At 39.9% G+C, this 16,230-nt stretch overlaps 1 protein-coding gene across 2 annotated transcripts in view; it reads left to right on the top strand.

Annotated features, from left to right (window-relative positions):
• SYT1 (synaptotagmin 1) overlaps positions 1–16,230 on the top strand; it is a 627,530-nt gene that overhangs the window by 359,887 nt on the left and 251,413 nt on the right. For both annotated transcript variants that reach the window (XM_075551237.1, XM_075551236.1), the window contains exon 3: positions 5,842–6,024. In XM_075551237.1, the coding sequence (XP_075407352.1) occupies positions 5,859–6,024 (166 nt within the window). In that variant the 5' untranslated portion in view covers positions 5,842–5,858. The remainder of the gene's footprint in view (positions 1–5,841; positions 6,025–16,230) is intronic.

Raw genomic sequence — 16,230 nt, 5'->3', positions numbered from 1 at the left:
TTAAGGTAGTTTTTAAAAAAATAACATTAAGAATTTAAATCTGTTCTGTACATCAGAAAGGAATGAGTTTTCTCAAGGGCAAAACAGGTACTTTCCAAGATTTGTCTGGTTTTTGGTTTTTTGTTTGGTAATTTAAAGCAATTCAGGCTTATAATATATCAATATTATTTACACAATATAGGTATAAGAAAATATACAAATATATATAAGAAAAGCTGAATTTTACCACTTGAAAAAATTGTAGCATATTTAAATACGTTTCCATCCTCTTTTCTATATACTTTTAATTTAAAGAAATAAAATTCAGTTTATAAAATCATAATCTGCATTTTTATCCAACTCTAACATGTTCCCAGGTTTATAAAAATTTACCTTTAGGATTATTTTAATAACATGATTTTATGGATTATTATCATTTCAGAAGTCTTTCTGTTACACAGTTTCCAGTACTTTTGGTATTATAAGTAGCTCTATCGTAGACATCCTTATACTGAACTGTTGTACACATCGATACTTGTCTCTTGTGAATTTCTAAAAGAATGAAGCCCTCTAAAGCTTTTCAATGTCCTCTCTTGGTTTCTCTTCTACAAAGCATTTCAATGGATGCTCCCTCCCAAGTACCCAGTTCCCTTCTCCTCACCTTCACCACCTGTGTTTAGCCCAATATATAAATAATAGATATCACTGCCATTTTAACGTTTGGGTCTTTGGTGATTTGAAAGCCTGAGCACTTTCTTGTGGGGAAGTAGGGTGTTTGCCTCCGTGAGGGGGAGGGGGGAATTCCTACATCTTCTCAGGGAATCTCTCATTGATGCCTTTTTTGCTGACTTTCTTTTACAAGTGAATTTATTTATCCAGTCGGCTATCTCTTGGTGTGTTCCAGGATCCTTAATTCCACTTCAGTGAACAAAATAACTACGTCTAACATTAAGTATGCTGTTTCTTCTTAGCAAGATGACTTCTGTTTTCCACTTACTAGTAAAACCTAGTTTTAAACCATAAACCTATTCAAAGCACTGATTTGTTTAGTAGACTTAAGTGTGATGATGAGCGTGGAAGAGCAGGAAGGACCTTCAAGTGGGTGACATCTGTGTGGGACACCCCAGTTCACCTCTCCAAGTGCCAGTGTCCCCTGGAAAATAATCTTCAATGGCTTTTCAGGGTTGTAATTATAGTTTAAAATTTACGGCACTCCTTGCTGTACGGTAGCTTAATAGTCTATCTTTACTTCTTATTAAGAAGCTCTGGAGGCCCTGTCCATTAAGTGGCAGGCTACTGACACAAAGTTGATGGTTCAAACCCATCAGTCACCCCTAGGAGAGAAGATAGGGGTGTCTGTGACTGGAAAGGTTTACAGCCTCCAACCAAGATATGAGTTGGAATTAACTCAATCCCAGTGGGTTTGTTTGGGGTTAGTTATTATCATTCTCTTTTGGCGTTATTATATTGCAACGTGCCCCCTTCTGTAGTGTTTTTCCAAACTGCAGGTTTCAAATCGCAGGGGGATTGTGAAAATCACATGCACAATTTGGAAGTAAAATTAGAATTTTTTAGAGAAAAAGAACTGAGTAGTGCTGAATATATCAGAGCACGTCACACATAATAAGGGCAATGATTTGAATAAGGAAGCTGTGTTTGGTGTATAGCAAATCGGCAGAGAATTATGTGTATGTAAAGTGATTTTCTTATTATAGATGGCAATAAAAAATTCTGTAAGAAAAAAAAGACTGTATTATGGAATCCATGTCCCTTAAAGTATATAAAGTTCCTTATGCTCTGGTGGCTTAAACACCTAGCTTCAAATACAAACGCCATAAATTATCACTGTTGATTTTGGGCCAAGTACTTAAACTTTCTGACTATGCCTTCATTTCCTCATTTGTGGAATGGAGCACTCATGCTTGTTTCTTGGGTTTAGTGTAAGATTATATGGCTAAGTAGATATCAATCGATAACTTAAACAGAATATATATATATACACTAGTATATAGATAAGTCATTCATAGTTAGCTGCCATTTTCTTAAGACTTGGCTAAAATATGAGCACTTTTCCTTGAGTCACCAATGTCACACACACTACGGCATAGGAGAGAAGACAATCACTAAATGTTAACTATTCAACAAAGGCCTTATTTATTCTTGCAGTATTTTAGGTCATTCAAGTTACATGTTAAATGCTTCATGTTCTATAATAAGCTGGTATAAGACATATCTAACAACCAACGTGACATAAGTACCCAGCCATCAGCATGGATGCAAGCTAAAAGCAATTCGTGTAGTGATGTGCCGGTAACCACTGAATAGAAGACAAGAAGTAATGCCCCATTGCAAAATTGAAAAAAAAATTGAACATAGTTAGGAATTATGCCTTTAATTTAATGCTAGAACTACTGTATCTAGCCATCTTTATTTTACTTAAAAATTCCTATTAAATCCCACAGTAAACCATAAGGTCTTAAATATCCTCAACTCATATATAGTGATAAGAATCAATGCATATGACCTACATGGTGCTTGTCATAGCAGAAGGACAAAGCTTCCTACAGTTTGTAAATTAACGCCTACTAATGTTCCATAAACATTTATAACTGTGTGTGCATGTATCTTTTAGTCTGCTTGTACACACAAAATCTAAACATTATTTTCAAAAACAATAATTTCCTCTAACTTGGGCCACTGAGTACAAAGGGGATTGTTAATATTTTTCAGGGAAATGAGTTCCTAAGAAAAGACAAATTAGAAAATCAGGATACATCTCTGGGGAATGATTTCAAATAAAATTAATAAAATGTTTGTACATTCTGGAAAATTCTAGGGCTGCCGAGTACTATTAGGATAAATGGTGGATGGATGAATGGACAGACAGACCAAACTGAGATGGTAGACATTGTGCTAAGTTCCTTGCATAGAATAGCTCACTGAATCCCTGTAATTCTGCCATTGAGGCCACGCTGGCTCAGAGCAAGCATACATCGGGTTTCTGTAAACGCTGATGGAAGCAGACAGCCTGTCTTTCTCCAGCAGCTAGTGAGTGTAGACCGCCCCCCATGCCACTGGCAGCCGGCGCTGAGGCCACAGCCCCCACAGGGCTCCTTTCAACAGTCATGGAGACCTGGCATACTTGGTGTGAATCTCCTTATTGTAGAAATTAAGAAAAGGAACAACAGAGAAGATCTCAGATCTTCTGCACCTTATTCTTTACTATTATATTAGTACCTGCAAGCAGAAAGGTCAAAGAGCCCCCAGCAGCACATTATTGAAGTGCTAGGATGTCCACTAAAATATTGCCACTTCCCACCCACACAGCTACTCCACGCATGAAAGACTAGGAACATGGGTCCTGTCAAGATTGCAGCCTAAACATCACATGGTGCAGCTCTAGTCTGTCACCTTGGGTTACCCTGGCTCAGAACTGAAGACTTGGTGGCACAATAGGTTACTCATTCGGCTGCCAACCATAAGGTCAGCAGTTCAAACCTGCCAGTTCCCTGCAGGAGACCTGTGAACCTGTATGCTCCTGGAATGATTTTCAGCCTTAGAAATCCACAGAGGCTGGCCTACTCCCCCCTAGAGGGGCACTGTCATTTATTTGCTATTGTTTTGCATGAGCCATAAGCAGACTTGACAGCACACAATGACAGTGGGGAATCAAAGGTTTAATCAATATTGAAATTAAAAGTGATTATCTGACCATTAGTGGTGGGAATGCAAAATAGTACAACTGCTGTGGGGGTGGGGACACATTTCCTCAAACATTAAAGGTATATATGACCTAGAAATCATAATCCTGGGTACACACTGAAAAGAATTGAAATCAGGAGTGCTAAGCGAGTCTATAAACTAGTGTTTGTTTCAGAGGTATTTACAACAGCCAAAAGGCGGAAAGAAACAACCTAAATGCTTCCCAAGAGATGCTGGAAGAGCAAAGTGTGATCGATGCAATTGCCCGTTACTCAGCCAGAAAGAGAGTGAAGCGCTGATACTCAACCTAAATGAACCTGAAAACATTTTCATATAGAAACCAGGCAAATGTATAGCTGCTCAAACTTGCTAATAGTTATGAGAGTGGGTAAAGAGGATGAAAAAAGAATGTCTGTTCATAGTGGTGGCAACGTTTGGGGAAAGGATGGAGCTGATAGTTAGTTGCACAACATGAAGAAGGTAACCATGGTCATAGATTTATACATAACAAAATGGTTGAATTTGCAAATGGTTTATTATGTGCACTTTTCCTATTATAAAAATAAAGATACAGAAAGAGTAATATAGAGAACTTCCCCCTATGAGTTTCTGAGGCTGTAACTCTGTATGGGGTCAGAACGGCGTATCTTTCCCCCACAGAGACTCTGATAGCTTCAAACTGCTTAATGTAGGTAACGCATAACAACTCTGCTACCAGGGCTTCAAGATTTATCTGGCAAGGGAAAATTGATTATTTAATGTATAAGCCTTAGCCTTGATCTCATTCCAGGAGGTTTAAAATCTCTAAACTTTGATTAAGACTATCATAAGAATCCCAAGCATCTGTGATCATTCTATTTTCAAAGGTGCTTTCCCCAAATATATGAGTATGCAAAATCAATTCACAAAAGTTTTGAATGTATAAAAGTCTCCTCTCTTTTGTTGGCAATCTCCATTTGTTTGCAGATCAAAAGGGCTTTATGGGTGTATCAACTTTCCTGCCAAGACTATGAAGTTCCTACTGTCCTTTTTGCTTTTATTTATTCCTGCTCAGTGTCATGCTGACTCTTTCATTAGCATAGCCTGAAATCTTAAATTACACAGTAAAATTATTAAAGTCCAGAGTAGTTTTACATTGGGGAATGGCTTCATTTTTACCTCTCTCGACAGCCGTCACTACATTTACAGAGCACTTACCTTATAAATTCACTAAGAAATCTTTAGCAAGGGCAGGCTCCTTAGACATGAAGATGTCAAGAGGTTAAATGCCTTGTCAAAATTCATTTTGCTAGTTAAAATGATTAGAATGCTTCTGATCTCAGGATTGAATTTTCATTGACTGGTTTAAGGAATAGGTCTATTGTTTTGAGGTTTATTTTAGGGATAGACTCTAAATAATTATTTAGCGAATCAAATAAGAAAATAAAATTAAATAGTGAGAATTCAACAGATAAGTTATGTGTTCATTAGCATCATCAGTGCCTTGATATATGTAATCAATCGCACCACATTTACAGTGTCTTACCTCCCAGCAAGACAAGTGAATTATTGATCAGAGTATTGTCTAAGGTAAATGTCAAAAAAAAAGTATGGCAGTTAAACCTACCATCAATAAATGAGATTCAAAAACCATTTTCTAAACCACATTCATGATACCTTAGTGCATCAATGTTTAAATAGGATAGTTTGTAGCCATCTTTGAAGTCCACTAACATTTTCAATGTATGGCATTATTTATCCACATTTCCAAGACAGATAGTTGATCTTTTTTTTTCCTTTTAGAAAACACAGGGTGTTTGGGGTTGAGATGTGTATGTTGTCAGGAAATGCTTTATATGCATTTAAGTCAGATATGGGCTAGTGGTTAAATCTGCGTGTCAAATAATGGGCTGTATAAATAACTAATAGATGGCAGTTACGTAGTATTGTTGGGAGAGAATGCTATGCAGCAACTGCATCTGGTCTTACCTTCTGGGGAGGACTCTCCACTGTGGCTCCATGAATATTTCATGAACCAACATAAAGTAATATGCTAATGACAGACTATTTACCCTGGGAGCAGGTGCACTCTCGGATGCGTTTTCATCTTTGGTATACCTTTGATGTGGGATCAGTTAAGCCATTTTGAATTGTTCTTTCTTTGCATCTCTGCCCTCCCAGATTCATCTGGACCAAAGATGGTGAGCGAGAGTCATCATGAGGCCCTGGCAGCTCCGCCAGTCACCACAGTTGCACCTGCTCTGGCGAATAATGCCACTGAGCCGGCCAGTCCCGGGGAAGGAAAAGAAGATGCGTTCTCTAAGCTGAAGGAGAAGTTTATGAATGAGTTGCATAAAATTCCATGTGAGTATTAAAGTATTATTAAAGTGAGAATGATTGGATGAGATGTAAAGAATGCAGCATTCTTCTTAATATCCTTTTTGATTTTTTATTCCTTGAATATCAATATTCCAATATAAAATGTTCCTGGAAATGGAATATTCTTTTGGTTAGTAAGTCTTTAAATCTACTTCATGAGTGGAAGCACAATGTAAAAGAAATGCATCTGGGTTTAATAGAGGTTCTGTAAAAATATCTTCTTTCCTGTTCATTTTCTCTCAAAACTATTAATGCTCGTAAGCTGCATTGTGTGTGTGTCTTCGATCTTTATGAAAATATTTCAGTCAGGATGATTCATAAGCAACAGCTAAAATTTGATTTCCCAATATTGGAATTTTGAGTTTATGGTAGTCAAATGCTTACATTTTTAAATATTTTTTTAAGTTTAAAAAAAATTATCTTTGTTGTCATTAGAAAAAAATCCATGCTTAAGTTTATTTGTATGAATGAAGCACTAAACCCAAATTATGTCATTTAATTTAAATTTTAAATTGCACCTCAGTCTTTTTATCTTCCCATTTCTTGTGGAACTAGTAAATCTAAAAGTACTGAGTAGGAAACAATATGTTGTCACCATTTCTGATTATTCTAATGAGTGATCTTCTAAAACCAAAACACTGAAGCTTCACACCAATGTCCATGAACCTAAGAAAGCTATTTTTAAAATGGATTTCTCTAATTATTATTTAATGCAATCCCTCGAATACTAAAGTGTCTTAAAACATAATCAGATATTTCATTCATTCAACAAATGTTTATTGAGCACCTGCTTTATACTAAGCTTTTCAAGTGCTAAGATCTTGTATTCTGCTTAAAAGTGGGTTGAACAAATCAACATAGAGGCAGCTATATACTATATATTGAGACAAATATAGGAGAAAGGCTAGAAGAGGGGTGAACGTGTAGGTAAAGGGCTGCTCTGGCTCTTTCGGGTGATCAGGCTTAGTTTCCTTGGGGAAAGTACCTGCAGAAGGCGGGGAGCAAACTACCATAAAATCTGAAAAATGTAGACAAAGACCACCTGGAGCAGCACGACACCACTGTGCTCCGAGTGGACTGTGCGGGGAGAGTAGCAGATAGTTGTCTTGGGCGAAGAAACAGTCCATGGTGTCCTGGCCTCGGGGGTGTTCTTAGCTCTTGTTCCGAGCTAACTAAAATTCTGTTGGAGGGTTCACAGCAAAGGTGTCATGTGATCTGAATGAGGTTTTGGAAAAAATCACTCCTATTGTGTTGAAAATGGATTGTAGATTGGAAAAGGACAGTCAGCCAACTGTTGGAATAACCCAGATAAGAAATGTGTAAGGTCTGTCAAAGAATTACTTCATAATAACAAGGAGAAACTAAACAATATAAGGAATCAAGTTATTTCTTATCCTTCAATTATTACCAATTTGTGGCATTTTCTTTCTTTCTTTTTTTACAAATAGAAGCTAATCTGACAGTCTCCTTTCACCAAAAATCAAAACTTAATCCCACTGTAATCAAGCCTATCCCAACTCATAATGACCCTAAGTGGGAGAGTATATAATTGTGTAGAATTTTATAAAAGGAAATGTTTGGGAGGAAAGAAATGTAACTCAAAGACTTATAGTAAACTGAAGCACAAGGTAATACTAAATGTAAGCATCTTTTACAATTTCACTAATTGCTACACAGCCAAAACAAACTTGTCTAAGAACCAACTCTAGAGAAACCCATCAAATTAGTCTCTGTGGCCATCTCATTAAATTCAGTAAGATTTCTTGTTGACCACATCCAAAAACAAACAACAACAACCCAAAAAAAAAAACAAACAAATCACTGCCATCAAGTCAATTCTGACTCATATTGTATGGTGCAAACAGCTTCAGCTCCCTCCCAAGGAGCAACTAGTGGGTTTGAACTACTGACCTTGTTGCTAGCAACCCAACTTGTTTCCTGCTACACCATCAGAGCCCCCTGGCTGCTAGCTAGCCCTCACTGCCCACGATCAAGGCAATTCTGACTCATAGTGAACCTTTCTGCCACAGTTGAACGGCCCCCTTTGCATCTTGGAGACTATGAAATCTTTAAGGAGGAAAGCCTCATCTTTCTGACAAGGAGCAGCTGGTGTTTTCATCTTCTGACCCGACAGCTTCCAGACTAGCGTGCACCAGCAGGGCGCCTCGCTCCTGGCACATTTGACAGCTTCTTTTCTTGTCCGCAGCCATAGCAAGTGAAAAGGATGAGGGTGGCTCGCTAGATGAGGACGCCCAATCTCAGTTCTCCTCCTTGTGCCCATGCCTATAAAGTTGGGGCTGGGAATATCACTTGGAGGTCATAGTTGCAAGGCAGAGATCAATTCATATAGCAGAGGTTCATATCACTTAACTGTTTATAAAAATGTTTGCTTTCAGAGACATCTGCTGTTGGGACCCAGAGAAGGCAATAAATACATTTCATTATTGATTAAATTACTCTTCTCCCTCCAAAAGAATTTAATTTCATGAGTGCAAGAAAATGCATCTGTTTTTTACACGCTGTACCCCCATAATTTAGGATGAATGAACATATGAATGTATTATGAGTTAATTTATATCCTGAACCACTCCTCCCTCTTAGGCTCTGAGGCTTTAAGATGCTGTCATACCAAAGCATCTAAAAACTTACAATTTCTGACACTCAGGAAAGCACCGTTTCACTATGTCCCTCACTCTGAAAAAGTGTTTCCATCTTATCGTGCCATCATCATCATCTTAGCCTCTCCTACCTGTCTTATCTTCTCGTTCCCCACTGACAGGGAAAAAAATTAACGGAAAACAAATGCCTATAAAATGCTTATTTTTCTCTTCCTTGCTTTACCTTCCCTGTCATTCCAGTCCTTCCCAAAGCACCATCCCTCCCACTGCCCATTCTTGGGAAGGCCACCAGAGTAGGTAGTCTGTCTGTTACCGTCCATGAAGATGTGCTTCTGACTAATCATCTCAAGTGGAGGGGCAGTGAAAAGACAGGCTCTTGACGAGATGGATCATCCCAGCGGCTGCAACAAAGGGCTCACAGAGAAGAACGCTTGGGAGCACGGAGCAGGACTGGGCAGGGTTGGTTCTGTTATACATTGGGTCGCTGTGAGTCAGAATGCCTTGAAGCACCCAAACACAGCACTGATCTAAAACAAGGCCGGGGACTTTGGAAAACCCCCATAAAGACATTGCAGTACTTTCTCTTGTTCCCTGTTTCCACAGAGACAAATAAGCGAAATACCTAAAATCTCTAAAACGTTATAGTAAATAAGTTTTTAAAAACCATGCCATAAATACAGGAGCACATTTTTATTAAAAATATGCCAAATGTGTAAATTGTACACCTTCACTTGAATCTGTCACCATTTTTTACTGCTTGCGTAATTGAAATTTGCAATGGGATCTGTACACAGGAAGCAACACTGAATAAAAATTAAATATATCCCTAAAATCCAATTCCTTTAGGAGCATATATTATACAAAGGTTATCACTTTTGACTTGACATAATATAGTACGACGCTAATGACAGGTAACAAATTAGAATATTAATCGATTCCGGTCTCTGAACTAAATCTTGGCTATCTGGCAGATGTGTTTTTTGAAAAATTGATAGCAAACAGCTTTAGTCTGTCACTTGAAATTCCCACTTGTAAGAAGAGCGGTGTCATGATGGCAAGGAGTGTGCATGTCATTAGTTGGGTAATCTGCACAGTCCAGCATGGGACATATTCAAACCAAATTGCCTGATGATATCATCCATAACACCACAGGGCTTAAAATAAAAAAAGGAAAGGAAATGGTAAATGCTGAGCATTTTTATCTTTCAGTTCATTCTGCACACTCTTATCTAAATGAAGCAGACAAGGCTTTCAGAATGTTTCTTTATTTGGCACCTTTGATTTCCTATGACTAGGGCCATGGTTGATTTGTAAAGCATGAGCGGGAGTCATCGGAAGAGCGGTGATGAAGGGTGTGATATTCATGAGCTTCTTGAAGTAGCGTGCACCTCTCCACAAGCACAGCAGCAAGCCCAGGAGCCCAAGCTCTGTCTTCATCCAGAATCAGAGCGTGTGGGACAGGAGGAATTGTCTCATTCATGGGGGAAAAGAATTAGACAAATGGTAGCAAACAGAATCTGGATGCTGAATGTATGAGTTCAAATCCCAATTCTACCACATACTCGTTATGTGACCTTGGCACAGAACTGGATCCTTCTTTGTAGTCGTTTCCTCCTGTATAAAAATGGTGTCGTGATTATGCATTGGGCTGTGATCCGCACTGTGGGCAGATAGCAATCACCAACAGCTCCACAAGCAAAAGATGAGGCTTTTTACTCCCAAACCCATTACAGGCGCAGAAACCCACGGACAGGTCAGTGGGAGTCCATACAGATTCAATGACTGTGAGGGTTTTTTGTCTGATTGTTTGGGCTTTTTTGGATAAAAATCGGGATGATAAAAATACATTATAGCGTTGTCAAGTTAAAGCTCAATGCATATGAGGTGCTTAGCAGAGTGTCTGGCACGAAGTACGGAAGTACGAATGTTGTAAGTGTTCACTATTTCTAAACTCAATCTGTGTTATTTTAACAAGTCTATTTAGAGACTAGAAACCCGCTATTCAGGTCACCTAGATTAATACAGTTCTTAAACTTTTTAAAAATATAAAGGTTCCGTTTATTCTTTAAACCAACTGTACCAGTGCCTGTATTAAGGAAGACAAACCCCCTCTTGGTGATCCCTTTTCCCATTTACCCCAATAATTTTCCTCTTTTTTCTCCTGTAATTGTATTTCTCACTTGGCAACCCCTTTGTAGCCCATGTGTTAGCTAATGTTTCACCATCCAAATGTGCCTGCGACACTGCTGTGCATGGTGGTTGTGTAAGAAGTACAGTTCAAACCTAGCAGTCACTTCGCAGAAGGAAGATATGGCGATCTTTGTCTAAAGCATTATAGCCTAGGACAGCCTATGGGCAGTTCTCTTTTGTCCTGTGGGGTAACGATTCAGCAATAACTCAATAGCAATTGCTTTGGTTTGTTTTAGGGTTGTTGGAGGTTTTTGCTTTGATATAATACATAGAATATTAAAAAATATTTACAATAAGCTGGGTCATTGTGTAAGACTGATTTAGAAGAAAGGCGTACTTTGAACATGGTTTAATTAGAGACCAGTCCCAAGAGAAGGATATCATGCTTGGTAAAATGAAGGGGCAGCAAAAGGAGGAAGATCTTTAACAAGGTGGATTGACGCGGTGGCTGCCACCAGGGGATCAATAGTGGGCATGGCACGGGACCAGGCAGGGTTTTGTTCAGCTCTGCAGATAGAGGGATACTGTGACTTGGGACCTAACAACATTATCAGCTTGCTATATGAAATGTAGACACCTAACAAAAGTACATACTACTCAAAAGTATATGTACATACTACTGATTTTGTTTTTCAAGAATTTAGTTTACATTCCTCCTTCAATTTTGTGTTCTTCTTGGAAGCCTATGATACAGAAAATCCCCCTCTAAGAAATTAATACTTTTAAAATGAACTAGCACGGAGAGATTTTCTCAACTCTTAGAGCAGGGGTAAAATGGATTGACAACAAGTACACAAGGCCACCAAGTGACCTGAGATCTCGGCCAAGTTTTTAAACCTTATTTAGGTTCATTCCATTAGTGTCTCAAAGAGAGTAAATGAAGACACATCTGCAAAATAAGATAAATGAATCCCATTTTGGACCTGTAAAAAAAGTAGCCCAGGAATTATTCTGTGCTGAAATATATACAAATACACCTTTTACATTGCTTTAAATGTCTATTTCTTATTACAGAGCAGTTTCAGGTCAAAAGCCACCCTGCGTTTTCACTGGGCACAGTCTGGCAACAAAGGCATTTAAATCTACAGAGAGAACAGGGAAATGAGAGAAGCAGAAACTGCTGTTTGCACTGCATTGCTGACCTGTCGGGTTGGTGTCAATTCCTATTTAGTTAGATAAAGACTTTAGAAGCAGAAACCAGAGGGAAACTGTGTGACATAGTTATATTTTTAGCACTTGGCTTCAGTTTTTGTTTTTGGTCTTCATATATGAGCATGCTATCATGAAGGGATTTGAACTTGATATCTTCTGAGTCCACATGCCTGCTCATCGACTGGTAGAGTGAACTTAGGTAACTTTGAAATAAGTATGAAGAAAACATTGGCTCGTTTAAAGGTGTTCTCACCAAGCAACACTTTCATCGAAAGTGCCACCCCAGAGAGATTCAAACCCCTTGATGCACTGCCTTTTTCTCTTCTGTGTTAAATTGCTTTCACACATGCAACTTTGAAAAAAAAGGGAGCAGTAAACTATAAAATAATGTAAATGTATTTGATTGGTAAAATGTAGTATGTACCTGTTCACAGAAACATGGAACTGACCCATGATCTCAGGCCAATAAGCTAAGGCTTGGAAGTAAAGTTTTATTTTAACAAGTTCACTCTGACAAACATTGAGATCAGATTATTAAATATCAGTAAATTCTTCTAGAGAATGTAAAGCATTGTTATTATTGTAATATAACTAAAAGCAAAACAAAAGCCAACCCTACAGTTGAGCGAGTCCCAACACACAGAAACCTATGTATATAGGATGTCTGAGACTGCACATCTCCACAGGAGCAGACAGCTTCATCTTTCTCCTCTAAGTAGCACTGTGGGTAGCAGCCAGTGCCTAGCCCACTACTCCACCAGAGCTCCTTCATTGTAGAAATGCTGAATTCCCTAACTGCTGTGGTACATGTCATCAGGCCAAAAGAGTTTAGACTTTGTTGAATTGCTTACATATTCAGTGTCTGCTCAAAAATGTGTTACTAAGATCAAGGGGGTGTTGCTTGCTACAAGACACATTATGTGTTGTAGTGATGAACAGCATGAACTCTAGAGTTGGTCTGCCTGGATTGAAAAATCCGGCTCTGCCATTACTAGGTGTATGCCCTTTAGCAAACCATTTAGTCTCTCTATAAAGATAGTGGTAGTACTGAACCAGATGTGGTATGAGTGGCTATTATATTGTAATACATATAATACTATACATCATATTATACATATGACATATTTTGATATATAATAACTGGGATATGATGTTGGCTATATTCAAAACTCAGAACCTTCCAATATATATTTATATAACAATTACTATGTGCTAACATATATATGACATTCTAAAGAATTAAACCAATGCGTATAATATTAATTTGACTCTGAGCCTCAGTAATAGTAAAGACTCAGAATTTTCTGCCAGAACTTGTACACTTCTCAATGTTTTAGCAAACCATAGGTGATTCTTTCTAGTATGATTTGATCTGGCGCTTACCTTCAACTGTTTACCTTTTACCATTTGTTCCAGTGGACTATCACTTTGTAGGGTGACTGAATGTATAATCCAGATCATTTCAGGTCTCTCCTTCCTGTGCTTAAAATTCTGTGTGTGACAATGTTCCACCATCTGGATGCCTTCTGTTCATCGACCCATTACCTCAGCCCTGCAAAACCCTGTTTGCCCCTTGCAATCCGTTCCTACGCTGCCCTTCAGAGTTAGTCTCTGAGGAAAGAGGGTGGGGACCCTGGCCGACCTCCTCTGGCTACGCAAAGGAGAAGGATAATCCAAGTCTACATGTGCCCAAGGATGAGGTCGGACCTACCTCCCACCTCCACTCTCCAACTTTCTTGACCAACCTTCCCGCACATGGCAATCCTTTCCCGCTTCTCTCTCCCTCTTCCATAATCCACTGCAATGGCCACAGAGAATTCACTGACAATACTCTCCTAATTGTGTGCGTTTGTTAGAGACATTAATAAGCTAGCCCAAGTCAGGATCTGAAAACAGTAAGAATGTTGTCCTTTGTCCATGGCAGGGTCTCTTCTCAGTTATCCCACTGACCTTGTCTCTTTCTAGTATCAGCTTCTCAGTCACACATCCCCTTGGCCTCTGCCCTCATCTGGCAAATATAACAAAGCTCCTTTTGCACGTAGGAGAGCACCCTGCTGTCCTTCCCAAAGGCAATCAGCATTGCTCATTCCACAGGCCAGGAAGTGCACTGCCGGTCTCTGGCTCCAGGGCCTCCCCCACTTGAGATGGAGATCTTGCACACCCTCTGCTGGTGGCTCTGGTTTCTTGCCGGTTGTGTGACTCCTCTTTCTGCTTCTCACGCGGCCTACTCTTACCCTGTAAAATGGCAAAACCTATCAGTCCCTTCGTTAGAGACCTCCATTTTTTTAGGTGCCTGGTCCAGCCAGTCCCCGGATGGGAGTTCAAGGACTGAGGACAGACGAGCCACAGCAAGTAACTTCCCGTCCCCACACTCTCCCTCTGTGTGCTCCACACGCACTTATGCTTTTTACCCGATACTTTACTTGGATGTTTGCATTTGCGCCTCAATACTATACAGGCTGCATGAGGCTGAGGACACGTGTCTTCTCAGCTTTATGTCTCAGCACAAAATCTGCCTCCTGGTAGCAGAATTACTACCGGTAGCACAAAGGAGCCCACGTCAATGTGACATTTGCGCTCCCTGAAAAGGTGGTGAAGGAGGGCCTATTAATGAAAGTCTACCCTTGATGTGCTGCTGACCCAAAGATGGAGAACTCCCCAGGCCCATTGTGCTCTGTGGCCTACCTCTAGCCACTTTACAGCCTATCTTTTATCCTTGTACCCTGATTCTCTGTTTCTTTCCCAGCCTTTGACCTTTCTTTCACTTGTCTTCCATCCTCTGTTTTTCAAACTCCCCCTCATTCACAATGATAAGATTTTTTGTTTGAACACTCTGCCTGATCAGATCAGGATGATGTCTGATACCTGATCCCTTCAACACCTCGTGATCACACAGGCTGGTGAGCTTCTTCCATGTGGGCTTTGTTGCTGCTGAGCTAGATGGCCGCTTATTTATCTTCAAGCCTTTAAGACCCCAGATGCTATCTCTTTTGATAGTCAGGCACCATCAGCTTTCTGCCCCACATTTGCTTATTCACCCGCTTTGTCTTCAGTGATTGTGTCCAGAAAGTGAGCATCATAGATAGTCAATTTAATAGAACAAAGTATTCTTGCATTGAGGGAGTCCTTGAGTAGAGGTCCAATACCTAAATACTAAACATATACATATATGCACATGATCTATTCCCCCATACTCATATATATATTTACATGTGTACAAGCCTTTATTTGGACCTCTACAAATGCCCTTTGTGTCCTAGCTCTTTCCTCTATTTCCTTTTACTTTCCTCTTGTCCCACTATCATGTTTCAGTAATTCCTCTTTTGGGTTTCAGTAATTCCTCTAGGTTACATTACCCTGGGTCATGCCCTACTAGGCCTCCTAAATCCTCCTCACCACTGACTTGAATCACTGTTGTTCCCTTGTCCCTGGGTTTGTTAACAGCACTTCCTTCCCCCCCCCCCCCGCTTGTCCCCCCGGAACTGTCGGTTCTGTTATTTTCTCCTCCAGATTGTTCATCCAGCCTATCTTATTTAGACAGACCTGCAGATATAATAACATGCACAAAAACAAGACAGAGCAAAACCAAGCAACAAATAAATAAAAAAACAAGCCAATGACAAAAACAAAACAAAACTAGAAAGAATAGCTTATAGTCAGTTGAAGGACTGATTGTTGTCCTTTAGGAGTGTTTTCCGGTTGAGTCTGATGGGGTGCCAGCCCTAGCCCCAAAGTCTATTTTTGGTATTCCCTGGGGACTTCATTGCTATGTTCCCCTTGCTGTTCTGTTGTTGTCCCTTGTAGAGCTTGGGTCAGTGAGGGACGTCATGTCTCATAGTGGGGCCCACCATATGGTCTTCTCTGTGCATTGGCTGCTCTGAGTTTAGTGGGCTAGGATGTGCTCCACTCTCTCTCCCTCCCCCTTCATTTGCTCCCGTGCGCTCTAATCAGACATGTCCCTCTCCCTGAGCTGCAGCTTCAGTGCTGTCCTCTGAAATAAATTCTTCTGGGGGGAGGGGCAGCTGTCCACCTAGTTGGGATTTGGGGCCAGCCACTCAGACGACTCTGTCCTCTGTTTCCTTTCCTCCCTGCATGTACTGAGTAAAACCAGTCCTGGTTTGGTTTCGCCCCTTTGGCTGGTGGCTACTCAAGGTGATTCTGAGGTGCGACACCAGCAGCCACCAAATTGGTGATGGAGGTAAACAGACCTCCTCACAAGCATTCTTATTCC

Source organism: Tenrec ecaudatus, chromosome 6, assembly GCF_050624435.1.
Source record: "Tenrec ecaudatus isolate mTenEca1 chromosome 6, mTenEca1.hap1, whole genome shotgun sequence".
NCBI classification, from domain to species: domain Eukaryota; kingdom Metazoa; phylum Chordata; class Mammalia; order Afrosoricida; family Tenrecidae; genus Tenrec; species Tenrec ecaudatus.
The sequence above is the reverse complement of the archived record's forward strand: the minus strand, read 5'-3'. Positions and strand labels throughout refer to the sequence as shown.